Raw genomic sequence first — 15,710 nt, forward strand, 5'->3', positions numbered from 1 at the left:
TTTCAATAATAGTGTGCTGAGACACCTTTGTATTTTTATGTCTGATTTGTAAGCAAGTAGTTTTAAAATGAGGTGAAACGTGGAGTACGCAAAACAAATCAGACTCCTGAAAGGGGTACAGTAGTCTGGAAAGGTTGAGAACCACTGACCTAGCAAGACCTGAAAAGTGAAACACACTTGTCACTTTTTAGTATCAAGTCTTACTGCAGTTTTGAGGAACCTAGTAATCCCTGCCTTTAAAGTCATCAGGCTAAAATATCCATTTATTAGATGAGGTTAAAAAAACCTTCCTTTAGATGCATATATTTCTAATGCAGTGGTGGGCAACCTGTGGCCCACACATGGCCCATCAGGGTAATCCGCTGGCGGGATGTGAGACAGTTTGTTTACATCGACCATCTGCAGGCATGGCTGCCTGCAGTTCCCATTGGCCGGGAATGGCGAACTGCGGCCACTGGGAGCTGCGGGCAGCCGTGCCTGCGGACAGTCGATGTACACAAATTGTCTCGTGGCCCGCCAGCAGATTACCCTGATGGGCCGCGTGCGGCCTGCAGGCTGCAGGTTGTCCACCACTGTTCTAGTGGAATAATTTATCAAACATAAATTACTACCATTCCTCAATATCTTCAAATGAGAGCATAAATGGAAAAAAATATGTGATTATAAATTAGACAAACCTAGGGAATTCTTCATAATCTATATGTTAAGTTGATTTGTAAAAGTAAAATACTAAAAAATAAGAAATGCTGGAGTTTTGTGAAATATCCAGATCAGAATAAGAATGAAATTATCCTGGGGATATTAGATTTTCAAAGAATGTAACGCCTTCATTTGCAAACCAGCATCTTTTAATATACAAAAAGTACAGTGTGTATATGTATAGCTTTATATACAATACATTAACACAAGCAGAAACTTTCATCATAGTTAAGATGGCAGCAGGACATATCATACTCACCCAAAATTTTAAAAACATTGATATAAGATATGAAGGGAAAAGCCTCTGGCATTCATTGCCACTTTCTCATACCCTACAACATCATCAATAACTCTTTCACTTCCATCTCTAGCAGATACTGAAAAGCCATATGTACCCCAATTTTAGCAAACCTGTGCTCTTAGTTTCAAAAATCTTAGTTTCGACCTTATACACTTTTGTATCAAGAAACTGGCACATCTGACTTTCATACAGTCCATATACATGTAACATCATTCCACCTTACCATCACAGAAGTTGATTTTTGTGTTAAGAGTGCGAGTATGACTAAAGGGGTACATATGGCTTATTGGTATCTGATGGAGAAAGAAATGGATGCCTTATGGAGTGTTAATAATAATGCCTAGTTCTTATATAGCACTTCTTATCTGTGAAGCTCAAAGCACATCACTGTCTTGAATGTATTTATCCCCACAAAACCCCTATGAAGAAGTGTTATCATTCCAGTTTTACAGATGGGGATGTGAGCGACAGAGGGGCTAAATGACTTGCCCAAGGTCACAAAGGAGGTCCATGGCAGAGAAGCGAATAGAAGCAGGATCTCCTACATCCTAAGCTAGTGCCCTAGCCACTGGAGCATCCTTCCCCTTTACTATATTTGTGAACAAAAAAAGTAAAACATTTATCTGGCATTAGGGTTGGGCAAACGTATCAGTAGTTTAAGAGTCTAAAACATTACAGGAACATCGTAATTATCTTAAAAACAAGCATTGCATACTCAGGAAATTCAGAATTAAAAAGTTAAACTTAAATATGTGTACACACATTGGCTATATATAATGATATAAATAAGGGGGGAGAGAGAAAAAGATTATACTGATAGATCTATATACAAATCAAAGTTCAAGAGATTTGAGAGAAAAATCTGTATATTACCAAAACTTCAGAGTGGAAATTTCAGACTAACAGTATATTTAAATGCAAAACTTGCCACAGAGTGAAATGTAATTTTGTAGCTTTCCTTGGTAATGCAGAAGACAGCTTGTGATACTTACCACATAAAGGGAAGATGTTTATCAGCTCAAAACTTTAGACCCTCCAAAGTGGCTCAGGAAAGACTGAACCCCTTTTAAAAGCAACTCTATCAGTAGTTTGCCAAAAAAGCCCTCCCATGATGACAATTAAAATATGTATCTTTCAAAGGCTTCCAAACCACCAGAAATAATCTCTCCCCGTCTCCTCACACAGTGAAGAAGGTTGGTCTTCAGTGCTGAGTTCACTGCCAACAGCAGCTGTGAGGGTGAAGCTCAGGGCTTCATCACACTCCTGGGTTTCTTACTAACCTGATTTTCACTTTGAGCATCAGTCATTCCTGTAAATTCTGCTGCTGAGGGCTGGGTAGCAGCCTTGGGCAAGGTTTTTTTTTTTTCTCAGCAGCTTTTAGAAAGGGTGCTGATGTTTTCTTAATTTATCTATATTAATCCCTTCCGATGCTTCTTTTCACAAGTTCTTTTTACTGCCAGGATAATGAGGTGACCCTCATCCCTCTTTAGGGAGTAATGCTGCAAAGATGCAGAAACACAGGCTTAATGATATGCCAGGTGAATTTTCTGCCACAACTGACTCACTAATTTTTTGGACTGCTCACAAAGAGATAATTAGCGGGAAAGCACTTTCCTCCTTTCTTCCAACTTTTATTTGTAAGTTATATAAACAACAATACCTCCTGCTGGACCACAGAGATTCCTCGGAAACTGACAGCCATGATCTACTGTATATTCTAGTAATAATAATTTTAAAGAGAAAATTTCCCACATATAGAGTGAGGAAATGGCCATTTAAAAAGTGGGTAGATAGATAGATAATGCAGTATACTTTACAGTTGCATGCCATACATGGCATTTTTAAATTGAGTGCTATTGAAAGGTATGAAATTGGCAGCCCTGGGAAACTGAAGTCATTTATTCATAGAGCAAGTTCACTAAGGGAAGCAGCAGTGTAAGCTATGCTGCCCTGCTACAACATACTTCTGTTGCCCCAAACCTAAGCTGGAATTTAGGAGGAGGAGGAGATCTATGATGAAGAGTATGACACACTAGTTAATAACAATGGATAACAAAAGCCAAAACTAGACATTTATTTGAAAGTGAACATGCCCAAGCTGATGAGTAGGCTTGGAAAGAGGAGATTTTTTAATTGGTAACTGTTGTTCAACATTGATTTTCTTGCACACGCACACACACAAACCCACAAAAAATATTTCCACTGATAATAATCAAAATGCACAGATAGGCAAAGAAAGAAAAATGCTGCTCGAGAACTTCGTAGAGTTTGATTTAAGGTTATTTACTTTGAATATTTTGACAGATGGTGTTGAAAAATTGCATTTTAACGATTATAAAGGTTTAATTTTTTCAGCATGTTCTGTCATTAAATAATTGTCTGACCCCTCCCATTGTCTGACCCTCCCCCCTAATTTTCTGCAACTGTGGAAATTTAAATCAATACACATTGAAAAAAAATGCTTAAAAGCCATATACAGTAAACCTGTGTTAACTGGCACTTTATCAACCAGAAAGCTCTATTAACTGGCATTTCTGATTTTCCCCTATACAAATCTTCAATCTAGTAACCAGGACTAGTATACTGCCCAGGAGGTTATGCAATTGCCCATTCTGCACTCTACTTTTATGCAAAAGAGGCAGAAGACAAGCAAGCTGATATCAGGGATTTATTCAAAAAAGCAGCTTCCAGGGTATGGCATAGGGCATTACAGATTCAATCCAATCTCATCAAAATACATGACAAATGACCAACGTGTGGAACACCTGGGCTTTTTTACCCACTGTGCCGCAAGTGACGGATTATAATGGCTTTTAGTCATAAAATCTGATTTTAGGGATCTTTTCTCATTGCTGAACTAAATTGCAAAACTGGCTTATTTGGACTCAAACAGTGAAAATACATCCCCCCCCCCCCGCCCCCAAAACAGGTTTTATACTTAAGAATCATTGTAATCCATCAGTTACGGCACAATTCACAACCAAAGAGCCCCTTTGCACTACCCATGTCCTTCTCACAAACAGTATCCTTTGCCCTCCCACCTCCTCTCCCCAGTCCCATTTTCCCCTTTGTTCCTCTTGCTGCCTGTTGTTGCCTCCTGTTCTCCCCCACTCCCTTACTTTTGCTCTCCATATCCGACCCCAAAAGAGCCAGGAAACTATCTGCAAATTCTTCAGGGAGCAGCAGCAACAGTAAAGGCAGTGGTAGCTCAGTTCCTCTTCAGGCTTCCTCGCTCCTCCTCTCAGCCTGTGGGCTTGCATCAGGCAGTGACAGTGGTTGTGGAGGGTAGCTCCACAGAGTGCTCCCCAGCTCTGCTGTTCCTCCGGCTACAGGTTGGCAGCAGATAATGGCTCGCAGCGGCTCCTCTCACACGCCCAAGGAGAAGAGGTGCTGCCAGCACGTGCTGGTGTCCTCTTTGTGGTGATTTCACCACACACACACACACACACACATCCAAGGACGTGTGCTGCTTGGTGGTGTCTCCTCTTGTTCTCTCACTGGCTTCTGCTGACCGCTGTACCAGCCCCAGCTGCTGCAGACCGAAGAACACCATTAGCCTGCATGTAACAGCACAACCATGAGCCTTAAATGCCCCATGGCGAAAACTACAATGAAATATGATACAGTTGGGAGGCCAGCCTCGCTCCTTAACTAGACAGGATAGCAAGCCACATCGCTCACGCTCCCCTTTCATGCATCCCCCAGTCTCCTGTCCACCACCTACACCTACTAATTCCTTCTCTTCCCCCTCTCAGTCTCCTACCCATCATATTCTCCTTCTCCACCATGCCACTTTTCTGCTGCACCCACTTCAGGCTCCTCGTCCCCACATACCTCTGCACCTCTTAGTCTGACCCCATGCTGCCTCTGCTGGGTCCCCCACAATCTGCCTCCTGCCTCCCCACTGCCTTGAATCCACTTTCAATCTGCTGCCTGCTCTCTACACTCCTCTGCACTCCCTCAGTCTCCACATATTCCTGCATCTCCTTAGCCTTACTCTTGCTCCCTCAGACTCCTCAGTTTCCTGTACAGTTTCCTAACACTCACCCAGATCCTTCATGTTCTCTTGTCCCCTGCCTGGTCCCCTCATGGTGACTAAGGAGTCACCATGACTTCCCTGAGGGAAACCTGGCTTCAATCCCCTTGGAAACAATCAGAGATGGTGGCCATCTTTAATGGGGGCAGCGTCACTTTGATGTGTAAAGGCTGTAGGGAAGTGGCAGCCACCATGCTGAGGGCAGTCAGTCCTACTGATAGCAATTGGAGTTGGTGGCCATTTTGAGTTAGGACAAAATGTCACTGGTCTGAAGGAAGAAATCCACTGTTGCTAACTTGAATGATGTTATCAGTATTGCCAACCCCAAAAGATCAAAAAGTCAGGAATTAGACTCCAAAATAGAATCAGCTGGGCCTGTAGGAATATAGACCCATGTTAGGCCTGAGTGAACGATGTTTTTAAATTGAGTTTGGATATTAGCATGAGCAGTAGGCCCAAAGTATGTGAGCAAAAAGAAAATCAAGAGAAAGGGGGGTTATTTGTGTTAAACATATAGTGACTCTTTGGAAACACAGCATTAGCTTATTTAAGGTTTGAGCTGAAGTAATACAAATAAAGAAAACATGGTTAATTGGGTACCAAGTGCAGTAAATAAGTGGTTATATGTTTGTTTAATTTATTATAGAGAAATGCTTAGCTTAGTAGTTAGGGGAAAATATGGCAAAGTGAGGTAAGAAAAACAAACCTTGAAGAGAGCAGAGTGCAGCCCTAAAGTGATTCCACCGACTTTAAATAAGGTCCAATAACCAGCAGTGACATCACTTGTTTGTTATAGTGTGTTAAATGGAAGGTATCCTAGCCATTCTTTGTCAGGCCTTTTCTTACCTGCTCTAGAGTCATGCCATGATGGGACGGTACCTCCCGATCCTGTTGTAAGTATGTTGGCCAATGCTTATAACTGTATTGTTGCTATGGATATAGAATATCAGGGTGTAAATACTAAAGCTGATATTGTGGATGAAACCAACACCATGTGGCCTTTGACTAACAAAAGAATGCATGTGTGGAATCTGACGTCATGGTAAATCTTAATAAAATTATTAGGAAAATTATTTCCAACAAGGCTAGGGTTGCCAATTTTGGCTGGCTATATTCCTGGAGGTTTCATCACAATTCATCTTTAATTCTCGGAGACTCCAGGACAGTCCAGGAGGGTTGGCAACTCTAAACAAGGCCCAAAATCATGACTTCTTTTAAAGGTTAAGTTGTGTTGTTTGGTCTGTCTTTTGACTTGCAAATCACTGTGTGTGACAGGTAGTGATCCCAACTCTCCCAAACGTAGCACATAAGCTGATTTTGGCCTCTGATGCAAAGCTTTGGCTGCTGCCTGATGGTGTGGAGCTTCTAGTTTCTTCCCACAAAACTAACGTTCTCATTGATATTTCTTCTCTGTTCCCTGCCCCACATCTGTCCATCCTTCAACTAATTATACTCCCCGCAACCCCTACATCAACTTTAGGTCCCCAACTCCACATCTGCCCCTTGCCCCGCCCAGTGTACCTCTGGTGGTTCATCGTGTCTCTCTCCAAGGCAGAAGGGTGCTGCTGCTGCAGGGTCCCCGCAGCTGCTGCAGAGTCCCCTTCTCTGCTTCCCAATCCTGGGGGGAGGGTGGGCACCTCCAGCAGTTCCCTCCTCCTCCCAGGCCACCCCAATGAGAATATCATCAGCTGCTCCCTCTTCTGCTTCCCTCCCCAAAAATCTCCTATCTACTCTCCAGGGTAGGGAAGACAGCTCTGCCAGACTCCTGTGCTAGCCCTGATTGGGGGAGGGCAGCCAATCAGAGGGGATCTTGCCCCTGAGCCAGCTGGAAACTCCATGAGAGCTGCTCCTTCTCCTATCATATTGAGACTGGCTCCAGAAACAGCCAAAAATCATATTACTCATGGTGAAATAACAAGAGTTGGCAATGCTGTATTAATGTGTGTCTCACAATATTTATTGTTTGACTTAAAGTCCCAGCTGCTTTAATCAAGTGATCAAATGATTGCATGAGAATCTCACTTTAAAAAATAAAGCTGAGTTTCTAGCCCTCATGATTGTGGAGAAAAGTTCACTCCCACCATTCCAGTATTAGAAAGCCAACACACAGTTAAAAAAGAACCTCACGATTTTTGGAGCTTGACTCATGACTTTTGACCCATGAAGGCTGGCAATTCTGTAAACCAGAAATTCATCAGAACCATTAGCCAACCCAAATATTGAGAGACTCTGAAAAAATAGCTAGAATTGGTAATACTGGAGGTGGGCAGGCTGTATGAGGATCTCCAAACTGCTATAGGAACCTAATCCACAGCCTGCTGAAGTCAATGATCTCTCTTTATGTATGGGAGGTAAATGGTAGAGGGCACTGGGGCCACTTCAGAATACAGGTGGTTCCTCTTGTATAGCAACTCTGAGACACTCTTACCTTCCCTATCTTCCCATCTGCATGGAGGGGTGAAGCTATCAAAGGCACTAACTTCCGAAGTTCAGACAAACAGCACCTAAGAAAATATTTAAATAAAAGTCTATTTAATCTTCCAAAGTAAATCAAACACCTGGGTGGAGCTGTGTAATTTTCAAAATTGATGCTCTCTGATGCCATTAATACAACAGAATCCTAAACCTCACTTGGCAACAGGTTTTACATATGTCATAAATCTTTACTTTCCAAGGCCAAATTCTGTCCTCATTTACGCCCATGCAAATACAATGATTGGAATGGGAATTCATGAGTTTAATGGTGACCACCATTGGTCCAATAGCTCAGACCACCCACAATTACTTGAACTAGAGAAAATATCTCGAAGTTTATATTAAATTCTAAGAATTGCACAACTCAACACAAATGCTCAATTTGCTTTATAGATAAGGCTAAACAGACTTGAGGGGTTTTTGGATGACATTTTGTTCATCTACCTTGTTTGTGCATGTTGTATGTACTTTCTCATGTTTTCTTAGTTTTTATGCAGATAAAGCTAAACCACCAAATTTCAAACCAATGTGTACTACACAGATAAAAAAGGACAAAATTTAACTTTCATTCTGCAAAACTACCTCTTACACTTTAGTTATCTAAAGTGGATTGTGGGTAAAGCTCATCCGTGTAGGAGACAGAACTTTCTCAGTGGCTGGTCTGAGACAGTGGAATGAACTCTCACAAGGACTAAGGACCTCACAGGTCTCACCACTTCTGCTCCAAGCACGAGACCCTTATCTTTGCCCTTGCTTTCTCTAACACACAGCAACATGTATGTTAAAAGAAACAAACCAAACCCTGCCAAAACAAGACACTCCCTGCACAGACTTCTACCACTGAGGAGAGAATGAGAAAACAAACAACATGGCACAGATGTTAGTCAAGTTGTGCTAAACACTACTGGAAGGCACTTAGCCACTATAGCGATGAGCACGATAGAAGAACCGATATAAAATAGCCTTTGAAGGCTCACGAGCTATGGACTTACAGTGACAAGTGACCCATTGCACCAGTAGTTCTGCTTTTTGTTACCTGATACTGAGCTTTCTTTTCCTGATATGAAAGTGCCCTCTCACACATTGCTCATTTATATGCAGCAGCTTTTGCTAGGGCAGCCAATGAAGTATCAACTTCAGGAATAGGAACTGGGGGATGATAAGCTTCCCATAAGCTACAATGTTGAAGGAAACAGTGTTCCCTGACTCCCTTGCATAGGCAGAAGTTCTCAATTTAATGCTTAGAGTACAATCACTTCCAGGCTTTTACGTTTCTCGCCTCAGCAACTGTTTTATCTCCACAGCAAACTATTTGCTAGTGAGTTTATTTTGTACTCCTCCAGTAATTTTCTATGGCTCCTAGATAAAGCAATGAGGCGACTTATGTTGGCAGTAGCTCTTGTAAGAAGGGTCCATGAAGAGGAATGGGAAAGGGAGAAGCTGGATAAGGGGAAAGGAGCAAAAATGGATTGGGGTAGCCTTGGGGTATGTACAGTGCCCATTTGTTGGTTGTGATTGTAGACCAAGCCCAATGAAAGAGTGCAAGACAGCTTCCAAAAGATGTTGGGAAGCCCTGGGTTTGCTCTGGTGTGGCTCCCAACATTCCCATCAAACCTGCTGCCTCTGAGAGGGTGCCATTTTTGCAACAGAGAAGATTGTCGCTTCCTGGAGTACTGGGTTTTTTTTCTGAGAGAGTGCTCCAGTTGTTGAATCTGGTGCTAGAAGGGAACTCTCTTCTTCTGTTGGGGCTGGTATTTGTATGGGTAGGGCCATGGTGTGTAAATCCTTCGTGATTGCTGTGTGACCTTAGAATCTTTGAGAGGGGAGCGCTTCATCTGTTTGGCTGCTGAAGAGCTCTAGCTCTCCCAATGGCAGGTCCTCTATAGCGTGTTGCTCTTTTCTAGGGATTCCAGCGCTTGAAGCCAGAAGGCCTGTCTCATGATGATGGCTGTGGCCAGCCACATGGCAACCACATCCAATGCATCCATGGCCACCTGTAAAAGGAGTTTTTCTGACCATTGGCCCCCTTTATGACATCTCTCAGTTCCTCTCTACTATCCTGTGGGAGTTTTGCTAGAAAGGCAGCCACTCTCTCCCATATGAAAAAAAATTATATTTTTGCAAACAGGGCCTTTTTTTCCAAATCTCTTGGATGAGAGCTGAGAATGAGGAAGAGTGGCTGTGGTTTGCCAAAGTCCCTTAACTGGCTTGAGTATACCCTTTTTGATGCAGTCCTAGATTGCCTTTTTGGGCAGCCCTATCTGGGGTTGATGACCTCAGGATACTGACGAGCTCATGGGACTTCTCCTGGTTCACCAATGTCCATGGTCTCAGTGAGCTGGGTCAAAAGGTCTCGGAACACTTAAGTTATCAGGTACCAGTGCCACTGCTTCATCTGATGAAGATGAAAACTGTCAGCAGACGAGGAGGTTGCTGAGGTTCCTCCAGTGTTGCCTCAATCTATTTGCAGAGACCTGATCCTGGGTCTGCCATGGAAGGCCTGGCTAGCAATGCTGCTAGGGGAGCGAGATTTCTTCCTCTTCCGTGAGGCATGTGTGATGGTGGTCCCCAGTATGGCCAATAGGGCCAACAGTGACATGTGTATGGGTATTGGCCAGCCCACTATCACTTGAGCCTTGCCTGTGATGAGACCCTGATGAGACTTTTTCAACCAGTATATATCGTGGGATCCTTGTGGGTTCAAACATCTGTGCCTGCAAGTTTTTGCTTGTGCTCTGTCTTCAGCACCAGGTCTGTCATCTTTGGGGTCAAAGCCGAGGTTGCCAGTGCCAAGGCTATGGATACTGGGGCTGCCACTGTCAGTGTCTTCCGTGCCCTTTTTGACTTCTCGTGGTTGGACCCTGCTTGAGGGGTCTCTTGATGCCTGCTTGAGGGGTCTCTCCAGTTTGGCAGCTGCCAGTTCCTCCAGGACTCAGGTGACCCTCACAGACTGGTCTCATGCAGCTTGAGATGAGTCTCTGGACTTACAGTTCCTGGAGGAAAAGCAGCAAGAAACTGAGCACTCATGTGCAATGCAACTCTCATTCAGCTGTCTCTTCTGCCTGCTGTGCCCAACTGCGGGGGGTGAGTCTGCCACAAGATGGACAAGGTTTAAATCTGGATGGTTTAGAGTCCACCATTAGACATGGCAGTTGGCATGAAGCACCAGACTCCACTATATAGGGGATTTGTTGAATTAGTCAGTATCTTTATTAAGTCCAACTGGATCAAAGATCTTTTTAGAGGAGAATAAATTCTTCAAGAAACTGCAGGTCAGACACTGCTGGATTCTCTCTCACAGCCACAGGGGGTAAGAGAGAACGGAGGGAGGGTTGTGGCTGCTCCGCTCTTTATGCCTTCACGCAGGAACATGAGGTGGCACAGGCCACATGAGTGGCCTTAATAGATATGGCTATTCCAAAGACTAATTTTGCAAAGATGTGGCACATGTGCATCTCCAGTAGGATCCACATGGACAAATATTCAAAGCAAAACAGAGGCTTATTCTGTAACTAGGTTTCTATAACAGCTGCAGCAGAGGCCATAGCAAGGGATAGCATGAGTAGGGTGGAATAATTCATTGCTAGTGGGGAAACAGACCCTTGAGTGTTTTCACAGGTAAACACACTACACCTGATACAGTGTCATGCTCAGTCTCAATTTGGTTTGATAATCTCTGTCCCAGACACATTTGTTATCTAATTGTCTTACAAGCTGTGTTTTACAAATATAAGGCAGATCCAAAATATAGTGGGCCAAATTCATCCAGACATACCTCCATGTACTTCAGTTATGTCCTGGATAAATATGGCCCACTACATTTAGAGATGACATTTTTAGCCTGAGACCCCTTCCACCTGTTTAACAACATAACAAAATAGCTCCTATTTGTAGAAACAGTAGAAAAGAAAGACAAAGGTTTCTGTTACGGATACACAAAAGGCTTATGATACAGTGTGAGAGTAAAGCAGGTCTGAATTTATTCTGCGAGTGTCACCAGTCAGTAACAATTGAAGAGGATAATTAGGATTGGGTGAGGAGCAGTTTGGTGCTGAGAGAATGGTGGTATATGGTGGTCGTACATATTTACATAAAGATCTGAAGGTAGTGGATAGAGAAATTGCTGGCCAAAAAATCTGGAAACATTATTGCTTCCAAAAATTCAGAATAACACAAACTAGTTTTTAATTGTAATAGGGGTGGAAAGGGGAAAAGGGGTCATACTTTAGAACTTCAAGCATACTTCCTTAAGTGCTACATAAAAACTTGGGGATACTATTATTATTCCTACAGTCTATTTTATTTTAGGCCAACACTGATATAGCATAAACCTGGATTTGGATATATTTAAAGTAGAACCCTTCCACGTATCACTCAACTACCTATCTCCTGATTTACTCTAAAACCAAATTCTGCAGTTATTGCTTGGTTTTTTCTGCGTGCATTTGTTAAAACTACTGTTTTAAATACAAAAACTAATTTCCCCTGCTGATACTCACACCTTCTTATTAACTGTTTGAAATGGGCCACCTTGATTACTTTGGCCTCATTAGCAGTACAAAAGTGATTTCCACTCCTTGTCAACTGTTGAGAATAGCCCACTTCCACCTTAATTGAATTGGCTCATTAGCACTGACCCCCAACTTAGTAAGGCAACTCCCATCTTTTCATATGCTGTGTATTTATACCTCTCCACTGTATTTTCCACTCCATGCATCTGATGAAGTGGGTTTTAGCCCACGAAAGCTTATGCCCAAATAAATGTGTTAGTCTCTAAGGTGCCACAAGGACTCCTCGTTGTTTTTGTTTCCTAAGACTTTCTTCATTACCTTTGTGTAATTGGATTCCAGCCCTTCTCTTTACGAGTTTACACAATTTCCTAAGAAATTCATAACAGGATACAGAAATCATATGTTATTTTTCTCTAAAAATAAAAAGTCAGAATGCTAAAGCTATGAAATCCCCACTGACATTTCTCCTTTCCAGCAAATGAGGCCAAAAAGAACTATTTCTTCAGAAACTACCACAGAATAACTAAAATGAAAGTTAATTTTTAGAACACTATGTAATATAAGTGATATAAGGGGTCACAGCCTGTTTACTTAGCTCAGGCAAGTAGCCCCATCTATGTCACTATGACCAGGGGTGGCAGGTTTATATAATTTTTGGTGGTGCCCAGAACAGGTCCAAGTCATGCCCCCCCCCCCCCCCCCGACACACACACACACACATCTCCTTTTAAGCCAATATAAGCTGTTGGACCCTGCATCATTCAGTGCAGAAATTGTGTGCAAGTGAGTGAGAGGGCTACAAGAAAAAGAATGGTAGTGTTAAGGCACTGAACTGGGACTCAGGAAAACCTGTCTCTGGCTCTGCTACAGACTTCATGTGCAATGTTGGGCAAGTCACAAACTATAATTTTCCAGTGTAAGACAATGGAAGGGACAGATACTTAGCACCTCTGAAAAATCAGGCTTTACGTGTTTCTAGCTCAGTGCCCAGAAAGAGAGGAACACATCATTAATGTCCACCCTTGAGAATTCTGGTTCAAGTGATTCACCCACTACCACATTAGGTGTGTTAGAGACTTGGATAGAATCCAGTTTTTCCCTAATTCTAACTGATGTGCAAAGAATTTAGAGGAAAAGTCTTTGCAGGGTTATGTGAGGTATTAAGTCCACACCCTTAACTGAAATCATATGACTTTTATGGGATCATGTTTATCACATAAAAGGTCAGCCTTCGACCATTGTCTCAGGAGGTCTCATCAACAACCAAGTTTCGACCTTGTGTGTCAATTCTGGCAGCGTCCTGTGGCAGTTTGTTTGAGTTGACTGACTCTCAAGGTACAACTGGGCCAGATCTGATCAGTAGTCACTTTATTTATTTGACTGTTGTATTAAAAAAAGAACTGAAAGCAAGATGGTATTGTGCAGAAAATAAATTACTCCTTGAGCACCTCACTGCTGGTCCTCTACTCACCTGTGGTTGCAAAGAGCTCTTGAGCCACCGATTGAATTGCGCGTAACTTCTCACTTTCCACTATTCTCACCTTTTCCCTGCTCATAGCATGATAAAAGGACAAGACTACTGCTAACAATAATAATGAGCACACAGCTCCAATTCTTCTCTTGCTTCAAAATCAGAAGTATGATAATTGTTAAACTGATGCTCTGACCATTGTGACAGGGTCAGGCCGGATGGCTACAGGAGAGTGATAGAAGGCAGATATATTAGCCCCAGGTTAAGTAGGTCCCTTTTCCCTGGGTAAGATAACAGGGAAGGTTCCAGAACAATCAGGAACTTTCTGGAAACAGTTAAGGCAGACAGGCTGATTAGAACACCTGCAGCCAATCAAGAAGCTGCTAAAATCAATTCAGACAGGCAGGCTAATCAGGGCACCTGGGTTTAAAAAGGAGCTCACTTCAGTTTGTGGTGTGCGTGTGAGGAGCTGGGAGCAAGAAGCTGAGAGTGAGAAGGCGTACTACTGGAAGACTGAGAAGTCCAAGCATTATCAGACATCAGGAGGAAGGTCCTGTGGTGAGAATAAAGAAGATGTTGGGAGGAGGCCATGGGGAAGTAGCCCAGGGAGTTGTAGCGGTCATGCAGCTGTTACAGGAGCCACTGTAGACAGCTGCAATCCACAGGGCCCTGGTCTGGAACCCAGAGTAGAGGGCGGGCCTGGGTTCCCCCCAACCCCCTACTTAATACCGGAGGAGTTGACCTGGACTGTGGGTTCCACCAGACGGGAAGGTCTCTGGCCTGTTCCCCAATCCACTAGGTGGATCAACAAAGACTGCAGGGATTGTTCTTCTTCCTGTTCCCCATGCTGGCCAGTGATGAGGCTAACTGAGTTAACGGCAGATTTGAGCCATGAAAGTGGCCAAACTGAGGGCTGCCGTGAACTTCTGAGGCGAGCAAATCCGCCAATAAGCACAGGACCCACCAAGGCAGAGGAGGAACTTTGATAAATAGTAATTAACCTTATATATGGTGTGACAATTATATAACAGTGTAATGTATGTGCACCTCTATCAATCTGCCACAGTATTTTGTTATATATAGTATACACACACTCAGGAGCTTTCACAAGGCAGGGCAAGCAGGGGCATGGCCCCCAGGGCTGAGGCAGGGGCACAGAATGTGGCCCTGCAAAAGCAATTAAATTTCAATTCTTGCACGCGCCCCTACAAAACCTCAGAGTGCTGTCAGGCTTGGGGACCAAGACAATAGGGCTGGACCACTTGCTGTGGGATTCCTCAACCATCCCAAGTTCCAGCATCTTCCTTACTTCTGCCCTAATTTCTTGTCTTTTTGCCTCTGGTATGTGATATGGTTTTATCATCACCCTTGTTCCGGGACAGGTGATGACGTGGTGTTGGACCAGCGTCTTATGGCCTGGTTGTGTAGAGAACACATCTTGGTTCCACTGGATCATTTTGATGACCTCTGTTCGTTGTTCTGGGGCTAATTCAAGGGATATCCTTTTACCTTTCCTTGTGGGCCATCTGCCTGGGGTGGAGCTGGCAGGATGGCCAGGCATGCCTCCCAATCGAGCCATGGTTTCAGTAAGTTGATGTGATAGATCTGCTCTGGCCTTTCGCAGTCTGGCTGCTTCACCTTATAATTCACCTCCCCAACAGCTTCCATGATCTCGTAGGGTCCATGCCAGCTGGCCAGGAGCTTGCTTTCTGTTGTTGGTACCAACACCAGCACCCGTTCTCCTGGTTGAAATTTCTGTGTTTTTCCCCTATGGGGGTAGTAGGTTCGCTGGTCCTCTTGTGCTTTCTCCAAATACTTTCGTACTATGGGCGTCACTTGGGCTATTCGTTCTCTCATCTGGGCCACGTGTGCGAGGACGTTCTTTCCCAGGTTGGGTTGTTCCTCCTATTCCTGCAGGGCAGCAGTGGCTTGCACCAGTGCTTTGATCATGTCCTCCATCTTGGGGCAGGGTGGTCGTGACCTACCCTGGGTTATGTACACAGCGCAGAAATCCCACCCGTAACACCACGTGTGACAAAATGGCTGATGTTGGTATGTGGGTCCCACGATTTTCTTGGCAAGGGGCTAAGACGCTACTCCTTGCCCCTCCTCTTGGGATGCCAAGGGCCCCACTAGTGGCCCAGGAAGGTGGTAGAGGAGGGAAGCAGGAGAGGGGTCTGGGTTTGCTCCTCACTCTGAGCCCCAGCCCCTCTGAGC

The 15,710-nt window shown here is 43.8% G+C and overlaps 1 protein-coding gene across 1 annotated transcript in view; it reads right to left on the reverse strand.

Annotated features, from left to right (window-relative positions):
- The window catches only part of LOC144260180 (collagen alpha-6(VI) chain-like), a 35,546-nt gene extending 20,196 nt beyond the window's left edge, over window positions 1–15,350 (reverse strand). The window contains exons 1-2 of the mRNA XM_077808736.1: window positions 15,003–15,350; window positions 1,224–1,293 (exon numbers count right to left, since the gene is read on the reverse strand). Of these exons, the coding sequence (XP_077664862.1) occupies window positions 1,224–1,293; window positions 15,003–15,350 (418 nt within the window). The remainder of the gene's footprint in view (window positions 1–1,223; window positions 1,294–15,002) is intronic.
- Between the last annotated feature and the right edge of the window lie 360 nt (window positions 15,351–15,710).

The sequence above is a fragment of the Eretmochelys imbricata genome, chromosome 2 (assembly GCF_965152235.1).
Source record: "Eretmochelys imbricata isolate rEreImb1 chromosome 2, rEreImb1.hap1, whole genome shotgun sequence".
Taxonomy (NCBI): Eukaryota; Metazoa; Chordata; order Testudines; family Cheloniidae; genus Eretmochelys; species Eretmochelys imbricata.